The sequence below is a fragment of the Meles meles genome, chromosome 11, assembly GCF_922984935.1.
Source record: "Meles meles chromosome 11, mMelMel3.1 paternal haplotype, whole genome shotgun sequence".
Taxonomy (NCBI): domain Eukaryota; kingdom Metazoa; phylum Chordata; class Mammalia; order Carnivora; family Mustelidae; genus Meles; species Meles meles.
Genome location: NC_060076.1, coordinates 405,870 through 422,343, shown reverse-complemented (window position 1 = coordinate 422,343; position 16,474 = coordinate 405,870). Strand labels below are relative to the sequence as shown.

The window sequence follows — 16,474 nt, the reverse complement described above, 5'->3', positions numbered from 1 at the left end:
GGGTGAGCCTGGTGGTGGGTGTTAAGGAGGGCACGTAATGCATGGAGCACTGGGTGTGGCGCATAAACAATCTTGAAACACTCAAAAAATAGTAAAGAAAAAGAGAAAAGCACACTTTCCTTTAGTTAAGTAAGTATGAAGAACTGAATGTCCAGTTCACACGGGAAATTGACAGGTCAGAGCTGGGAACCAGGACCCTGCCACTCCTTGCTGTCAGGCAGAGTCACTGCCTCCAGATGCCCCAGCAGACGAAGAGAAGCCCACAGCTGCTCTGACCGTTGATGCTGTAGAGCCCATGAAGTGCACTCACAAAGGCACACCCTGGGTTTTATTTGTGGAGATGGCCTTGATGACTCCAAACCAACCAAACCCTTCCCTAGCTCAGCTGCTCTCCCACTTCCAGAGGTGAAGAACATGATCATAGAAGGAGCACGTAGCTAGGAGGTCAGTGTTCAAGGTCGCGGCTTCCAGACAGAGGTCACAGACCTTGGTACCTGCAGTGTGCCGCCAGCTCCCACTCTTCGTGTCCTCTGTGAGTGGCTCAAGAGTAGTCCTCTGTTTGCTACCACTCTGAAGTCTGGAAGGACCCTCTTCCTTGTCCTCTGCTAAATGATGACAAGAGGCTGCTGGTGACTGGTGTATGGCCTTCAGGCCGCAGAGAGGTGCCGCTCTGGCTCCTGAGTTGCCGCAGGGAAAAGTCCCCAAGCAGCATGGCAGGTGGATCTGTGACAGGCTGCCGGAGGAGAGCCAGGACCAGTCAGCTCCATACACCAATGAGTTGGACAAGGTGTGAGACACAGAGACCGTGTAGGCTTCCTGCTTCTCCTCTGGAATAAGACCAAACGTGATGTTACCCAGGGTTGATCTCATCACTTCCAACCGATGGCCCCTGCCCACTCTCAAGGGAGACTCTGCTAAAAGCGGCCACTCATTTGTCAGCAACCACTGTGTATGACGCAAAGGAACCCTTGAGATGTGACAGATGAGAAGAAAACAGACCTTCGCCTGTGGTGAGTGCACCGTGTGCCGAGAGCAATCGGCATGGCCACAGAAGCACATGGGCAAGGGTGCCTTTCCAAGCGGGCAGACTGGGCAGAAGTCTCTCGGTGAAGACTTCAAAGGACAAAGGGTTAGCTAGAGGGGAGCGACAGGGATGCATAAGAAACAACAAGGAGAACAAGCACATGGGAAACCGAGAACAGGACATATCTGGGCGACCACAAACAAGGGGCCAGGCAGTGCCACCAGGGAGCGGCAACACATGTCTGGAGTGCCTCCTCCACAAAGTCTGGGTTTGAGCTTGGAAAGGAGTCACTAAAGAGTTCGGCAGTTTCCCTGATGGTGAGTCACTATGGCACCTTTGAGGCTGGAGGGCAGGACTGGAAAGAAGTCTTGCTGCAGAAGGTATACCAGCAGGGCGCCTGGGGGGCTCAGTGGGTTAAGCCTTTGCCTTTGGCTCAGGTCATGGTCCCGGGGTCCTGGGATCGAGCCCCACATCGGGCTCTCTGCTCAGCGGGCAGCCTGCTTCCCCCTCTCTCTCTGCTTACTTGTAATCTCTATCTTTCTAAGTAAATAAATAAAACCTTTTACAAAAAAAAGGTATACAAGCAACATGTGACCAACAAAAGAAATGACAAGGTGTTGCCAAACCCGCAGTAGTCTAGGGTCCAGGACAAGGCCAAGGATGGCAAGAACAGCCGCAGAAAACTAGTGGCCAGTGAGCTGGGGGTGTGGACTTAGCTGTCCCCAGCTGGAAGGCCTGGTGGCCAAAAAATCGAGGGAAGTACTAAAAAATCAGTGGGGGCACTTGATACACACAGGAGACGGCTTCCAGAGGTCTTCATGGGAAAGCTTTACGATAATGTGAACGTATAATGAGTAATGACAACACTTTATGGCCCACTGAGTAACATAAAAGTCCATGAATCTACACAGACAACTAATAAATACAGATACATGGGAGAGAAGACGGTTCTTCCTTATAAAGGAAAAATAAGTTTAAAATGAAGAAAAACTGGGGCGCCAGGGTGGCTCAGTGGGTTAAAGCCTCTGCCTTTGGCTCGGGTCACGATCTCAGGGTCCTGGGATCGAGACCCGCATCAGGCTCTCTGCTCAGCGGGGAGCCTGCTCCCCCCACCCCCTCTCTGCCTGCCTCTCTTCCTCCTTGTGATCTCTCTCTGTCAAACAAATAAAGAAATCTTAAAAAAAAAATTTAGGACAGTCACAAAAATGTGATGTGAGATTAAATAACACACTTGTCAGTAACTAATGAGTCAAAGCAGAAATCACAAGGGAAATTAGGAAGTACTTTGAGATGAGTGAAAAGATACCATCCCCCAAAACTGATGGCACGCAGCGAGAGCAGGGCTCAGAGGGCAACGTCCCATTAAACACAAGACCTCACACGGTTTTCGGCCGAGAACTGCACGTGCGTGGCACTACCAGAGCGGACGCGCGACAGACGGCGGAACCGAAGACACAGAACAGGAAGCCAGGAGTGCAGCCCCGGTGGGGAAGTGCTGCAGAGCCACAGGGACCAGGTAGAGGTGGCTTCTTTGTGCGGACAAGGAGGGAGGGGGAGTCACAGACTGAGACTATGAGGAGGGAAAGGGGGCGCTGGGGGCTTGCGAAGAGAGAAGAAAATGTGCAGAAGTTCTGCTGGTAAAGGACGATCGGCTAGAGAAGGACACGGTTTGCCTGGCAACTCCGAGAACCCACCGAAACACCAACCTAGAGTGAGAGCCCCCAAACGGGCCCGGTCCACGCGGAACCGGGTGCTGCCCAGAGAGCGGGAGCAAGGGGGAGAGCGCTGGAGCGCGTGGGGAGCATGTGGCCACCCGGACCAAACTGCGCACAGGCAGGAAGGACGCGGCAGAAAGTGGGCCAGGACGGCTGCGGAAGAGACGGCTGGTGGCCCTTCCAGAAGAGTCCTAACAGGGCAGAGGACAGCGAACCAGCGGGAGGTACCCAGGTGACGTAGCTGGTCAGCTGAGGACTGCGGCCAAGGAGCCGAGCGCCGCAGACTGAGTTCGGGCCTGGCCCAGCTACGGGCCTCGGTGGGACTGGGGGGTGAGCCTGGGAATGTGCAGAGCCAGGGAGCAGGGGCGCCAGGAACCCCCGCCCCAGGCCCGCCCGCCACGGCCCCCACTCACCTATCGCCTTCCGGCAGTTGAAGACCTGAAAGCCGCCGTGCGTGCACGCTGCCAGCAGCAGGTGGTGGCGGAGAGGGTGCCACTTGAGCCTCCACACCCCGCCCCGCGCGGCCATGTCTGCGAACGGCTCCTTCATGTTCCGAGTGTCCCACAGCAGAACGTGCTCGTCGTAGCTGAAGCCACGGGGCACACGCAGGAAAAGCAACGGCTGCTTTTCCCCCAAGCCCCCAGGTGCGAGGGCCACCTCCCAGGGATGCCCGCACCACTCCTTCCCCTGGGACAGAGTCCCTTCCTCCACACTCTGCCCATCCAACAGCAACGGTCGACATGAGGAAAGAAAGCGAAGAGGGAAGACGAGCCCCGGCACAACCTGAAGGGACTCACCTTCCCGTGGCCAAGATGTCCTCCCGGTGGGGGCTACTTTGCACGCTGCACACGCCCATGGAGTGTCTGTGGGCGAAAGTGCGAGGTCTGAGCCGGCGTCCGCGCAGGGTCCCGACCCCAGGGGAACGTCCACAGAGGAGGGATGGGGCGCTGGTGTTACACGCCGAGGGCTGGCCCCTTGGTAACTTACCTCTCGCTAGTGAACACACATGTGCCAGGCGTCCTGGTGTCCCAGCCTCTCAGAAGGCCGTCGTCCCCACCTGAGTGGAAACAGAGGGGCCCACTGACGACGGCATTGACAGGAGGCCGCCACGCCCCCCAGGGAGGGCACTGGTGCCCATGGGCGATCCCATGGTTTCAGGGGCCGGCAGGCAGAAGAGCCCCGGGCTGGAACTGGGTCTTCAGACTTAGGGAGGGCCCCTGCGGGGAAGACAGGAAAGGCTGAGGGGCTCGGCCTAGAGAAGTAACAGGGAAGGCCACGAAGTTAGGGGAAGAGTTTCCAGGTCACGACCTGGTTGAGGCGGCCGCTCCGCAGGCCCCAGCAGTCAGCTGTCCCGGCGCCGCAAACCCAAGCTGCCACAGCAAAGAACTCTGAACAGGAACTGTGGGCGGGAGGCGGCAAGCAGGAGCACTTCTTGCGTTTCTGGAACCTTCAGCCCACCCCCATGTGTTTTAAAGGGAAGTGCCCTTTGTAATCTTACAGTAGAAAGCACCCCTGCTTGTCTTAGGGAACTGAAAAAATAGGAAGAAAAGGGAAGCTGGCCCCATCATCCAGAGTCTTTAAAGAAAAGCAGCAACAAGACAGAGGGTACTGGGGCTCCTGGGGGGCTCAGTGGGTTAATCCTCTGCCTTCAGCTCAGGTCAGGATTCAGGGTCTTGGGATCGAGTCCTGCATCGGGCTCCCTGCTCAGTGGAAAGCCTCCTTCTCCCTCTCCCACTCCTCCTGCTTGTGTTCCCTCTCTCACTGTCTCTGCCAAATAAATAGACAAAATCTTAAAAAAAGAAAAGAAAAGCAGGTAAAGGGGACTGGCGGCTACCTTGGAAGGGGAGCAAGGGTGGGACACAGGCCCACAGGGCGAGTGAAAGGGAGCAAACGCGAATGCCTGGGTCTGAGCACCGCATCCACCCACTGGACCATCTACCCTCCCACACGCCACCCGCCCATCCAGACACTCTCTGAGCACGCTACGGACTCCCGCAACAGACGGGAGACGGGATGAACACGGCCTACAGCTAGAGACCGACTGAACCGGGCCACCAGGCGTGATGCCTGCGGGGGAGCCTCCGACAGGGTCTGCCATTCGGCGCCTTCTCCGCGCGCTGGTCTCTCTGTCTCACAGCACGTTCATCCAATGAGACACCCTGGTGACCCGCTGCACACAGACACCCAAAGTCCCACGGCTCCTCCCCTGTGTGCTCCTCCCGACTCGTCTGAGGCCTTTTTGTCACCACCTGCATGGCGGGTCTCCGGGCTCTGCCCCCCCCCGTCCTTGCAGCTACACTCAGCACCTTAGTGGAAAAGATCCCCTTGGATTCTAAGATGTAAGTCAGAAGGTGTCATCCCTCTGCCCAATGTCCTGCTGTGGCTCCCGGTTCATTCTGAGCAAAAGCCAAAGTCCTCCCCGTGGCCCGCAGGGTCCTGGGACTTGACCTCCCCACCTGCTGTCTGCTGCTCCTCCCACCATCCTGGTCCGTACAGCAGGCTCACTCCCGCTCGAGGCCTCTGCCCGCAGGGACCGTGTGCTCTGTGACAGGGCGGCGGGCACCTGCCCACACCCCAGCAGCCCCGCCCCGCTCTACCTTTCTTCTTCCCAAAGCGCTAATCACCTCTGAGCTGCTCTGCACTGCGCCACACCCACTGCCTGTCTCGTCAACGTTCGCTCAATGAAAGCGGGGACTGTCGTCGGTCCTGTTGACTGACCGACCGTCCTGTCGACTCCCGGACCGTCCTGTCCACTCCCGGACCGCCAGCACCCAGACCGCACTGACACAGCACATGCCCCAGAGACATTCGGCGAATAAATGAGTTGGTGCTGAATTATGAAATCGTAGCCGCCACGATACCCTTGCTCTGAATTAGCTAAGCCTCAAGGCAGTACTAACCCAAGAACGAGAAGACCTAAAAAAATTAAATCCTGGGGTGCCTGGCGGGCTCAGTCAAAAAAGCGTGTGACTCTGATCTCAGGGTTGTGAGTTTGAGCCCAGGCCTCGGTGCAGAGATGCCTTAAAATAACGAAGAAAAATTTCCTTAAAAGGAAGAAAGAGAGAGAGACAGGAAGGGGAAGGGAAGGAAAGGGAAAGAAAGAGGCCTGCTTAAGCGACCCCAATGCAGTTGTTTCTGGAAGACAGGGCCCGTGGTGAAGTCAGGAGAGTGACAAGGCAGAGAGAAGAGCACCGGCCAGAGGCCAGAGGCCAGGAACACTTTTAAGCAGAGGGGAGGAGCCACCAAAGTAGAACGAGGAGCAGTCAGCAGAGGAGACGTCCAGGGTAACTCAAGGAAGACTGTGCCAGTCGGCACGGGAACGTAGCCGAGAGGGTGCTCTCTGGACCAGGCCACCGAGGAGCCGAGTGAGAGTGGTTCTGGCAGACAGCGGGGGACCACGCAGCTTCCTGAGAGTCCAAGAGAACATCCCTGCCCTCGGCGCGCTGTGAAGCCTAGAGCACTACTGGCGACTGGCCGCAGAGGGAAGCAAGGGCCAGTGAGCAGCCCTTTCTTTGCCTCTCTGCCCATCCAGGAGCCCCGCTTCTGCCTTCTCTCGGCGCCAGTGTCCCCTGCCTCCCATCTCCCATGAGTCCTCTCCACTCGGCTAGAAGGGGCTGATCACAGATGCCCGGGTCCTGCAAACTCTAGTTTGAGGAATTTCTCATCTGCACATCAGGACCTGCGGCACAGCACCCACAATACCAGGGAACCAAGCCTCTCTCTCGCGGCCTTTTCTTTGGGAAGGTAAACTGTATCCAAGAAGGCAGTAGACCAGCCTGAAACCCAGCGTCACAAAGTCAATACTGGACACAGAAATAGCAGTGGGAAACGTGGGAACTCTGGATTTCTCACAGCAGGAGCTCGGGATCAGATACCAGGAGCGGCAGGAGGCCGGGCTCCGCTGGTCCAGCACGCGGTCAGCGGTCAGCGCTGCCCAAGACCCCGCGAAGCCTGAAGGGCTAAGTCGCGAGTACCAGCGACAGCTTCTGTCTCCACAGAGTCTTCGCGGTCCCCACACGTCCAGAGTCACAGCCCTGACAGGAGCCACACTTGCTCACTCCCTCCCTCATGGGGCCAACACCCAGCGGAGAAGTACCAACCTGAATACACGATTTCCGTCTGCCAGTAATCGAAAGCAGCGACCCAGGCCTCGAAGCGATGGGCAGGCCAGGCGGCCACTTCCTGCAGCCTTGCCTCGGTCACCTCCAGCAGGTGGAGCTGCCCCTTGGAGTCGCTGCTGATGATTTTCAAGGGCTGGTCCCTGGCCCTAGACGCAGGGAACCAATGGAGAGACCCAGCTGAATTCATGCACTGACCCAAACCCATCGCCCTCTCTGGTTAGCAGCGGGTGACACCTTGCGACATTTCATGGGAGAGGTTCCCCATGGACCTGGTCTGCGGACTTGCCGGCTGAGACGTTTGGGCATCTGGCGGAAACTACCATTGAGCTTGTTACAATAAACCCGTGCCAGTGTCTCTTGATGAAAGCGCCATTCCTCTTCTCTGAACAGCTGGAATGTGTTCTCTCTCGATTAGGACTGGTAGTGACATTCCCCGGTCTGGGAAGCTGCAGTCAAGGCTGCCGCGAGGTTTCAAATCTCTCTTGCATGGGAAGAGCAACGACTCCCCAGAGGGAAGCCTGGGGCCCCTCACCAGCGTGGGTCTTACCTCTCAGTTCTCCCAGTGGACCAGTCCAGAGACAGGGCCAGACACTGCTGCCCCAGGGCAAAGCTGGAAACCGGCTGCAGCGTGTAAGCATCCTACCGGAGAGAAAGGAGCGCTATCGAAGGGAAACAGCCCAGAACCCCAGAAAGACGAGTACTCTAGCTCAGGTGGCCGTCGCTCCCTCCTCTACTACTAGATGAACAAAGTGTGTTAGTCCTTGAGAGGGCACTTTGGACCTGGCCCCTGCTCTCCAGACGCTCCCACACCTGTGGGAGGACTCCTACACGCGACCTGGTGAAGCACGTCTCTCTGTCCTTCGCTGTCCGCGCACTCCTAGAAACGGGCCCCAGGAGGCACCACTGAATGACACCCCCCTCCGCTCCCCGCCTCGAGGGATGCTGGGACACTCTGCCTTCAAGGAACAGTGACATCAGGATCTTTCTGCTAGTTTCTATTTCAGAAACTGCAAGTAGCCATTAAACGCTGTTTCTCTTTCCTAAGACTTACGTAATATCTTATGACCTAGACAAGCCGGACGATGCTTACGTCCCTTAGAAGGCTCCTAGCAGGGGCGCCTGGGTGGCTCAGTGGTTTAAGCCGCTGCCTTCGGCTCGGGTCATGATCTCAGGGTCCTGGGATCGAGCCCCGCATCGGGCTCTCTGCTTGGCAGGGAGCCTGCTTCCCTCTCACTCTCTCTGCCTGCCTCTCTGCCTACTTGTGATCTCTCTCTGTCAAATAAATAAATAAAATCTTTAAAAAAAAAAAGAAGGCTCCTAGCAGGCGGCTTCCTCAGGGTCCTCTCCGAGGGTGATCCGCTCTTGCCAGAACCTGCTTCACGGCCCCACAGCCTTCCCAGATTACTTCCTCCCTCCTTCCTCAGACAGGGCTGCAGCACGGCCCTTCACACACAAGCCCTCAGCTGCTGTAACTCCAACAGCAAGTGGACCTGCTCCGGTCCCACCTGCACACCTGTGCGGGTGTGTGTCCCTCCCACCGAGTCAGCGCTGGTCTTGTGGGCTCTGCCTTCCCTCGACGACAGGACGCCCCTGTTCTCCCGAGCCTCCGGCCACCAGATGCGGTCACTCTGCGAACACGTGGCACCGAGCAACAGCAAACAGTCTGAGAAAGCCACGGGGACACACATCCCTTCCTCATTACGGGTGACAAGTACCACCGCCCATAGGAAGTTCCTTGCTGTTCTTGGCCCCAGCAGCATCAGCTGAAGAACGCTGGTCCAGGCTTTCCATACACAAGGACTTTCAGATCCACTGACAGGTGAATGAATGAATGGATGAATGCCCTGTCACTTCAGCCCTTCCACTGCGGACGCTCGGGTGACCTCTTCTCAGAGTCACATGCAGAACCCCGTAATTTAAAACAGACCGCGTGCTAGATTAGGATGTTTTATGATAAAGTTTGCCCTGAACAGAAACCATGCCACAGAAAGGTTCGCAGCAGCACAGCCTCACGCCCAAACCCTCTCCGTTCAGATTCTTTCCGACCCCCCCACCCCCAACTCCTGGTCCCAGTCACTGACCTCAGATCCCACCAAGCGGAGGAGTTCTATGGACCCACCAGCGTCTGCCACGCCCAAGAGGGCATGGCCGGCCACCGGGATGTGGCACCTGCGGGGAGAAATCATATGCCAGTCAGAGCACGGACGTACCCAGGGCACGGGACAGCATTATGGACCTCAGGAATTTACTTAAATTTCAGCTCCAAAACCAGGCTATAGCCTACAGTTCTGTTCCAAGATTCCCCTGCTTATGAATCAGGAAATAAGCATCACTTTCCAGACTCCCACCAACCCTAGGACTTGGAACACGACAACTGAAAGGAGCACCAGTCTACAGTACCCTCCCAGGGTCAACAGGTGGGCAAAACAATAAAGAAATGAAAACGTTCAGACATTTCTCCATCTTATCGAATGCTGACATGCCTCAGGCTCCCTGATTAAATGAATATTCATGACAAATTCCAGACAAGAGGGATTTTTACCAACATCATACCATTTCATGTCCAGGATTGCAGAAGTATCTCTTCTTTGGACCTCGAGGAGGGGGCAAGCAGAGTTGTCCTCATTGAAACTATACAAGTAGAGACGACCCAAACGGGTTTGAGGCTCATCATAATCCAGTCCACTCTACGGAGAAGGCAGATGTACTCTCTGATTATCCTGATAGATACCGAAGAACCCAAGGGATGGGAAAAGGAATCAAAGGAAAGAAAAGGTTGGCCAAGACTCTAGGACTCTTGTGGCTCAGTAAGTTAAGCCTCTGCCTTTGGCTCGGGTCATGATCTCAGGGTCCTGGGATTAGGTCCCCTGTCTGGCTCCTGCTCAAGGCGTCTGCTCCTCCCTTTGTCCTTCCCCTTGCTCATTCTTGCTCTCTCTCAAATAAACAAAATCTTAAAAAAAACCAAAACTCTGGAACTCTACCTGGAAGCAACACCCCTGATTTTCTGCAGAAATGTCTCTTCTTGTGTTATACAATTAGTGGGTTCGCACATAAACTCTGCTGGGCTCACCACAGAATTTTTTTTTTAAGATTTTTTTTTATTTATTCATTTGAAAGATCACAAGTAGGCAGAGAGGCAGGCAGAGAGAGACGGAGAAGCAGGCTCCCCACTTTATTCATTGGGGCATCTTGGTGGCTCAGTGGGTTAAGTGTCTGCTTTCGGCTCAGGTCATGATCTCAGGGTCCTGGGACCGAGCCCGCATGGGGCTCTCTGCTCCGCGGGGAGCCTGCTTCCTCCTCTCTCTCTGCCTGCCTCTCTGCCTGCTTGTGATCTCTGTCAAATGGATAAATAAAATCTTAAAGCAAAAGATTAGATATTGCTCCTCTAAATTCCCATTTTCTCTTTATTCTAGACTTCACCCATAAACTTGAGCCACACCTGCGTAGAAGGGACTTTCAAGACACCCATTCCTAGTGCCAGGCTGGCTCAGTCCGTGCAGAATGCGGCTCTCGCTCTCAGGGCTGCTGGAGACATTACTTACGTAAATAAACTTAAAAGAAAAAAAAGTCCCTGGGGCGCCTGGGGGCTCAGCGGGTTGAGCCTCTGCCTTCGGCTCAGGTCATGATCCCGGGGTCCTGGGACGGAGCCCGCATGGGGCTCTCTGCTCATGGAGCCCCTGCCCCCCGCCTGCTGCTCTGCCTGCTTGCGATCTGTCTGTCAAACAAGTAAGTGAAATCTTAAAAAAAAGCCCTTCTCCTCTACCTTCCAACCACAAGGCCCCTGTCACGTCATCTCCTGTGTGACCCCACACAGCCTTTTCTCTTCCCACCGTCCCCACCGCGGCCCCGCAGGGCCCAGCCAGTGCGGAAGGCTCCGCCTGCCTGAACTCTCCCCGCCGCCCGGCCGTCCCCTGGGGGAGGAGCGGCTGCACTCGCCGCTCGGGGAGCGCAGACCCAGCGGCGCGCGGCCCAGCCGCCGAGGCAGGAGCGCAGCGCCCACCTTGCGCCGCGCGTCCCCCGGCGTCCGCAGCTGGTAGGTGCCGCAGACCAGCAAGTGCCGGCGGCCTTCCAGCGGGCACCACTCCACCGAGTCCGCGGTGTACTCCGTGTCCGCCGCCTGCAGCAGCCGGACGCGGCCTCCCGGGCCGCAGGGGTCAGACGCGGACCCCGCGGAGACCGGGCGGCGAGGGGGCGGCGGCGAGGCCAGGTTGAGGGCGGGAGTCGGAGTCGGGGCTGAGGTCGGCGGGGAGGAGAGAACGAAGTTCCGGACCGGTTCTTTTTACTTCCGCAATCGCCCCCACTTCCGGGGCACCGGGGCGGGACTTCCGGCCGCCGTGGTCGCCGCGCCAGCGGCCGGGCTCCTGCGCCCCCTGCCGGCGGACCTCCGCGGGCTGCTCGCGGGCCTGGAGGCGCCGGCGCAGGCTCCGGACGGAAGGCGTTGGAGGGGCCCCATACCGGCGGGACGGAGGGGTCGGGGGGAAGGAGAGGGGAAACGGCACGGAAGTAGGGGTGAGAAAGGACCTAGACCTTTAGAGAGCCGAGTCCGGGGTCGGTCCCGAAGGGGCTGGGCCATGCCCGCCCTCTGGCCCTCACGGCCATCCGAGGGGGCTGCCGGGCCGGCGAGAAGCGCGGGGCACCCGCGGACGCAGACCCGCCTGCCAGGACGTACGAGACAGGAGCCTGGGCCGGCTGGGCGAGCCTGATGCGCCGCGGGCTGCGGGGGTGGACAGGAAGGTGGACAGAGAGAGGGCCTGGGGACGAGCCCGCGGCTGGGCCCAAGGGCCAGGGCTCTGTCGGCCCCTTAGAACCTAAGGGAGGACGCCGCGCAGGGCCCCGATCGGATCTGGGAGGCTGAGGACATGCTGCTGTACAGTATATGGTATAGTGTAGTGTAGATATAATATAGTATAGATATAATATAGTGTACAGTGTATAGTATACATATAGTATAGTGTATAGTGTATAGTATAGGATAGTGTTCAGTGTATAGTATATAGTGTAGATATAGTATAGATATATAGTGTACAGTGTATAGTATAGATATAATATAGATATAATAGTGTACAGTATATAGTATACACATAGTATATAGTATAGTGTATAGTATAGATATAATATAGTGTACAGTGTATATAGTATATAGTATAGTGTAGATATAGTATAGATATAATAGTGTACAGTGTATAGTGTAGATATAGATATAGTGTTCAGTATATAGTATAGTGTAGATATAGTATAGATATATAGTGTACAGTGTATAGTATACATATAGTATAGTGTATAGTATATAGTATAGTGCAGATATAGATATAATATAGTGTATAGTGTATATAGTGTATAGTATATAATATAGTATATATTATAGTGTTCAGTATATAGTATATAGTATAGTGTATAGTATAGATAATATAGTATAGATATAGTGTACAGTGTATAGTATAATGTAGTGTACAGTGTATAGTATAGATATAGTATAGATACAGTATAGTGTATAGATATAGTATGGTGTATAGTATATAGTATAGGATAGTGTAGATATAGTATATAGTGTACAGTGTATAGTATAGTATACATATAGTATAGTGTATAGTATATAGTATAGGATAGTGTAGATATAGTATAAATAGTGTACAGTATATAGTATAGTATAGATATAATATAGATATAATATAGTGTACAGTGTATAGTATATAGTATAGTGTACAGTGTATAGTATAGTATACATATAGTATAGTGTATTGTATATAGTATAGGATAGTGTAGATATAGTATAAATATAATATAGTGTACAGTGTATAGTATAGTATAGTGTATAGTATAGATATAGATATAATATAGTGTACAGTGTATAGTATAGATATAGTATAGTGTGCAGTGTATAGTATACATATAGTATAGTGTATTGTATATAGTATAGGATAGTGTAGATATAGTATAAATATAATATAGTGTACAGTATATAGTATAGTATAGTGTATAGTATAGATATAATATAGATATAATATAGTGTACAGTGTATAGTATAGATATAGTATAGTGTGCAGTGTATAGTATAGTATACATATAGTATAGTGTATTGTATATAGTATAGGACAGTGTAGATATAGTATAAACATAATATAGTGTACAGTATATAGTATAGTATACATATAGTGTATAGTATATAGTATAGGATAGTGTAGATATAGTATAAATATAGTCTACAGTATATAGTATAGTATACACTACAGCACAGGTGTGGGGAACGCAAGCTTTGGACGGTGTTAGGATGGACTGAACTGTCTCTCCAGAAAGCTGGGAATTCCTATCCCACAGCACCAGAGGAGGTGACATTTGGAAACAGGGTCTTTACGGAGGTCGTCCAGTTGAAATGAGGTCATTAAGGTGGGCCCTAGTCCAACAGGACTGGTATCTTTATTTTTTAAGATTTTATTTATTCATTTGACAAAGATCACAAGCAGGCAGAGAGGCAGACGGGTGGGGGGGGGGGGAGCAGGCTCCCCGCTGAGCAGGGAGCCTGATGTGGGGCTCGATCCCAGGACCCTGGGATCATGACCCGAGCTGAAGGCAGAGGCTTTAATCCACTGAGCCATCAAGGCGCCCGTTTATTTAAGATTTTTTTATTTGTCAGAGAGAGAGAGAGAGCACAAGCAGGGAAGCAGCAGACGGAGGGAGAGGGAGAAGCAGGCTTCCTGCTGAGCCAGGAACCGATGTGGGGCTCCATCCCAGGACCTTGGGATCATGACCCCATGACCTGAGCCGAAGGCAGACACTTAACCGACTGAGCTGCCCAGGTGCCCTGGCTGGTACCCTTCTGAAGGGTTGATTTGGTCTCTCAAAGACAGACCCACGCAGGGAAGACGACGTACGGACGGAGGGTTGGTACGATGCACCCACAAGGAGGGATCGCGTGACCCTGCCAGAAGCTGGGAGGGGTCTGGGACACACACACCTTGCCCGTGTGTCTTCAGAGGGGGCAAGGTCCTGCCAACACCTTGATTTGGGACTTGTGACCGCCACAAATGGGGTGATACACTGTTGTTCTGAGTCGTGTAGTTGTGATACTTTGCTGGGATGACTCCAGGGAACCAGACAGGCTGACTCTGAAATCCCCACTCCCCACGGATACCTGGGGACCCAGCATGCGGTTCGGAAGCAGGGCTTTGGCTGGAAATACAGCTGTGAGCCGGCAGGTCAGAGGGCGGCTGGGCAGAACCACAGAAGAGGCTGGTCAAATAGAAAGAGGACTGTCCAAAACGGCTGAACCACACACCTGCACCTGGTACAAGAAATGGTCAAGGGGAACCTGGCTGGCTCAGTCTGTAGCATATTCAAGCTTGATCTTTGGGTCGGGAGTTTGAGCCTCACATTGGGTTCAGACTAAAAAATCTTAAAAAATAAAACAAAACCAAAAACCACCTGGGTGGCTTGGCTGGTGAATCATCTGCCTTCAGCCCAGGTTATGCTCTCAGGGTCCTGGGATCAAGTCCCACGTGGGGCTCCCCGCTCAGCAGGGAGTCTGCTTCTCCCTCTGCCCCTCCCCCTGCTTGTGCTCCCTCTTCCCCTCTCTCAAATAAATCAATTCAATTAAATTTTAAAAAGTCAAAGTCAAGGGGCACCTGAGTGGCTCAGTCAGTTAAGCATCTGCCTTCAGCTCAGGTCATAATCCCAGGGTGCTGGGATCGAGCCCCACCTTGGGCTCCTTGCTCAGCAAGGAGCCTGCTTCCCCCTCTCCTATCGCCCCTCCTCCCCACTCACGTTCTTTCTCTCAAATAAATAAAAATCTTAAAAAAGAAAAAGGCCAAGTCAAGCAGCTCCCCACACTACACAGGCCCCTTATTTTAACCATCTGAATGTTAACCTTCCTCTCAGTGTATGGCTATAAAGATCAGGAGATTGGGGGCCATTGGAGGAGAAAATAAATGATGGGCTGGTGTCAGAGACACCAGAGACCAGGGACAAGGGACACACAAGGGGTAAGAGCTGTCTACCGACCCTGCAGCACCTTCCTGACAGTGTCCACGGCAATGACGCAAGCATAGGAAACAAGTCACTCCTCGGGCACCTTCAGAACCTTTCAGCTCCAGCCCAGAGCCCGCCACCAGCACAGACCGGGGGCTGGGGTCTCTAACACACAGTACAGGGCACAGTCCACTGGACAGGGAACAGCTACCAGCGGGCGGCGCCTGCTTTAAGCGGCCACACTGGACGGCGATCCCTGGGCCAGTGCTATTTTAGATGAACCGCACCATATGGACAAGACCAACGGCGTGTCAGGACCTGCTGTGGTGTCCGGCAGGTCAGCTGGGACCTTTCGATGTAATTTTCTGATGAGTAGTTGCCCACAGGACAATGTGTGCAGGTTGGGGAATGCAGACAGGCTCCAAGTGCCCAGACACAAAGGACACGGGCAAAGACCACAGCCTGTGGTCTGGTGTCTCATCGCAGGAGCCTTTGTTTGAAAGCAACTTGCCTGAGCACACTCAAAGTCCTGTGCTGGGAAGACCACCCAAATCCCAACATGCCGGCCACACAGGTGCCCCCCACCCAACAGTCCTGGCCAGAGCTGACCCTGGAAGCAGGAGTCACACCAACCCTGGGAACGTCCCAGGAACTCAAAGCAGTTGCTGTCTGTAGGACTGTCTCTCAGGATCACACATGTCCCCTTCCCTAGGTTTCTGATCCCCCATTACCACTCAACCTAGGTTCTGGCGAGACCTAGAGCAGACCTCACCTGTGGAGCAAGGACGTCCCTGAGCTAGAAAGCATGCAGCCCTCGCGCGGGCAGAGGGACCAGGTGGGGTTCTCACCTTCACAGCAGCCCCTTGGGAGTTCGGAAGGAGCCCTCCTGCTCCCTGTATGTGGCCTTCGCCTGACTTCCCCAGTCTGGCTCTCCAAGACGTACTGCCCAAGGACTGCAAAAGAACCTACCAGACGCTCAACTCACAAACCAAGGACACCAAGAATGTGTCCCCAGCCCAGGACATGAGCACACACAAGGCAGATGGGACACTCTGGAAGATGGCAGAAAACCTGCACGAGGGAAAGTGGGGCAGCAACCCTTGGGACCAACATGGGGAAAGGGACGGCCCAGGACACATGCCCGGAGGTGGAATGGCCAGCCTTCATTCTCCCAGGAGGTAAAGCCTCTGGCGTGCTGGCTGGATCTGGAAACCAGTAAGTTCCCAGGCGCGGAGCCTGGCTTATTGCCCTAAAGTGGTTCTGCAAGGTGTAAGAGGCCCTGCCCAGCCTTCAGACCCTGGGCCCCCCGAAGGGAGAGGGAAGCCAGCAGAGCAGACGGGGAAGCAACACTCTGCACACAGGCAGGACCTCCGGAGCTCGGCCGGGCAGAAGCACCGCCGCTCAGTGCGTGAATCCAGGTGAGAGTTTACCTGCGCCAGGGCCGACAACACTCCATGCCCGCCAAACAGGGCCGCCTGCTCCAACGCCCCCGGCTACCTCTGCCACAGGACAAACGTGGGTCTGGGTCTCCCACTCCATGCCCACCTGCCTCCTCTCTCTCTCAACCCAGGAATAAAGGCAATGCCGCACCCCCAGCCCTAGACCAGCTTGACTGACTCAGAAATAAAGCTCAACGGCATTGAGGGCAAAAA

The 16,474-nt window shown here is 54.4% G+C and overlaps 1 protein-coding gene across 1 annotated transcript; it reads right to left on the bottom strand.

The window, feature by feature from the left end:
• Window positions 1-89: 89 nt before the first annotated feature.
• DPH7 (diphthamide biosynthesis 7) lies at window positions 90-16,278 on the bottom strand. The gene is made up of 12 exons (XM_046022990.1): window positions 16,253-16,278; window positions 11,454-11,574; window positions 11,173-11,263; window positions 10,861-11,135; window positions 9,414-9,547; window positions 8,942-9,029; window positions 7,408-7,499; window positions 6,840-7,006; window positions 3,727-3,796; window positions 3,537-3,602; window positions 3,153-3,325; window positions 90-827 (listed from the first exon to the last, which is right to left on the bottom strand). The coding sequence occupies exons 1-12, from the start codon at window positions 16,276-16,278 to the stop codon at window positions 382-384; spliced, it is 1,749 nt and encodes a 582-aa protein (XP_045878946.1). The 3' UTR covers window positions 90-381.
• Between the last annotated feature and the right edge of the window lie 196 nt (window positions 16,279-16,474).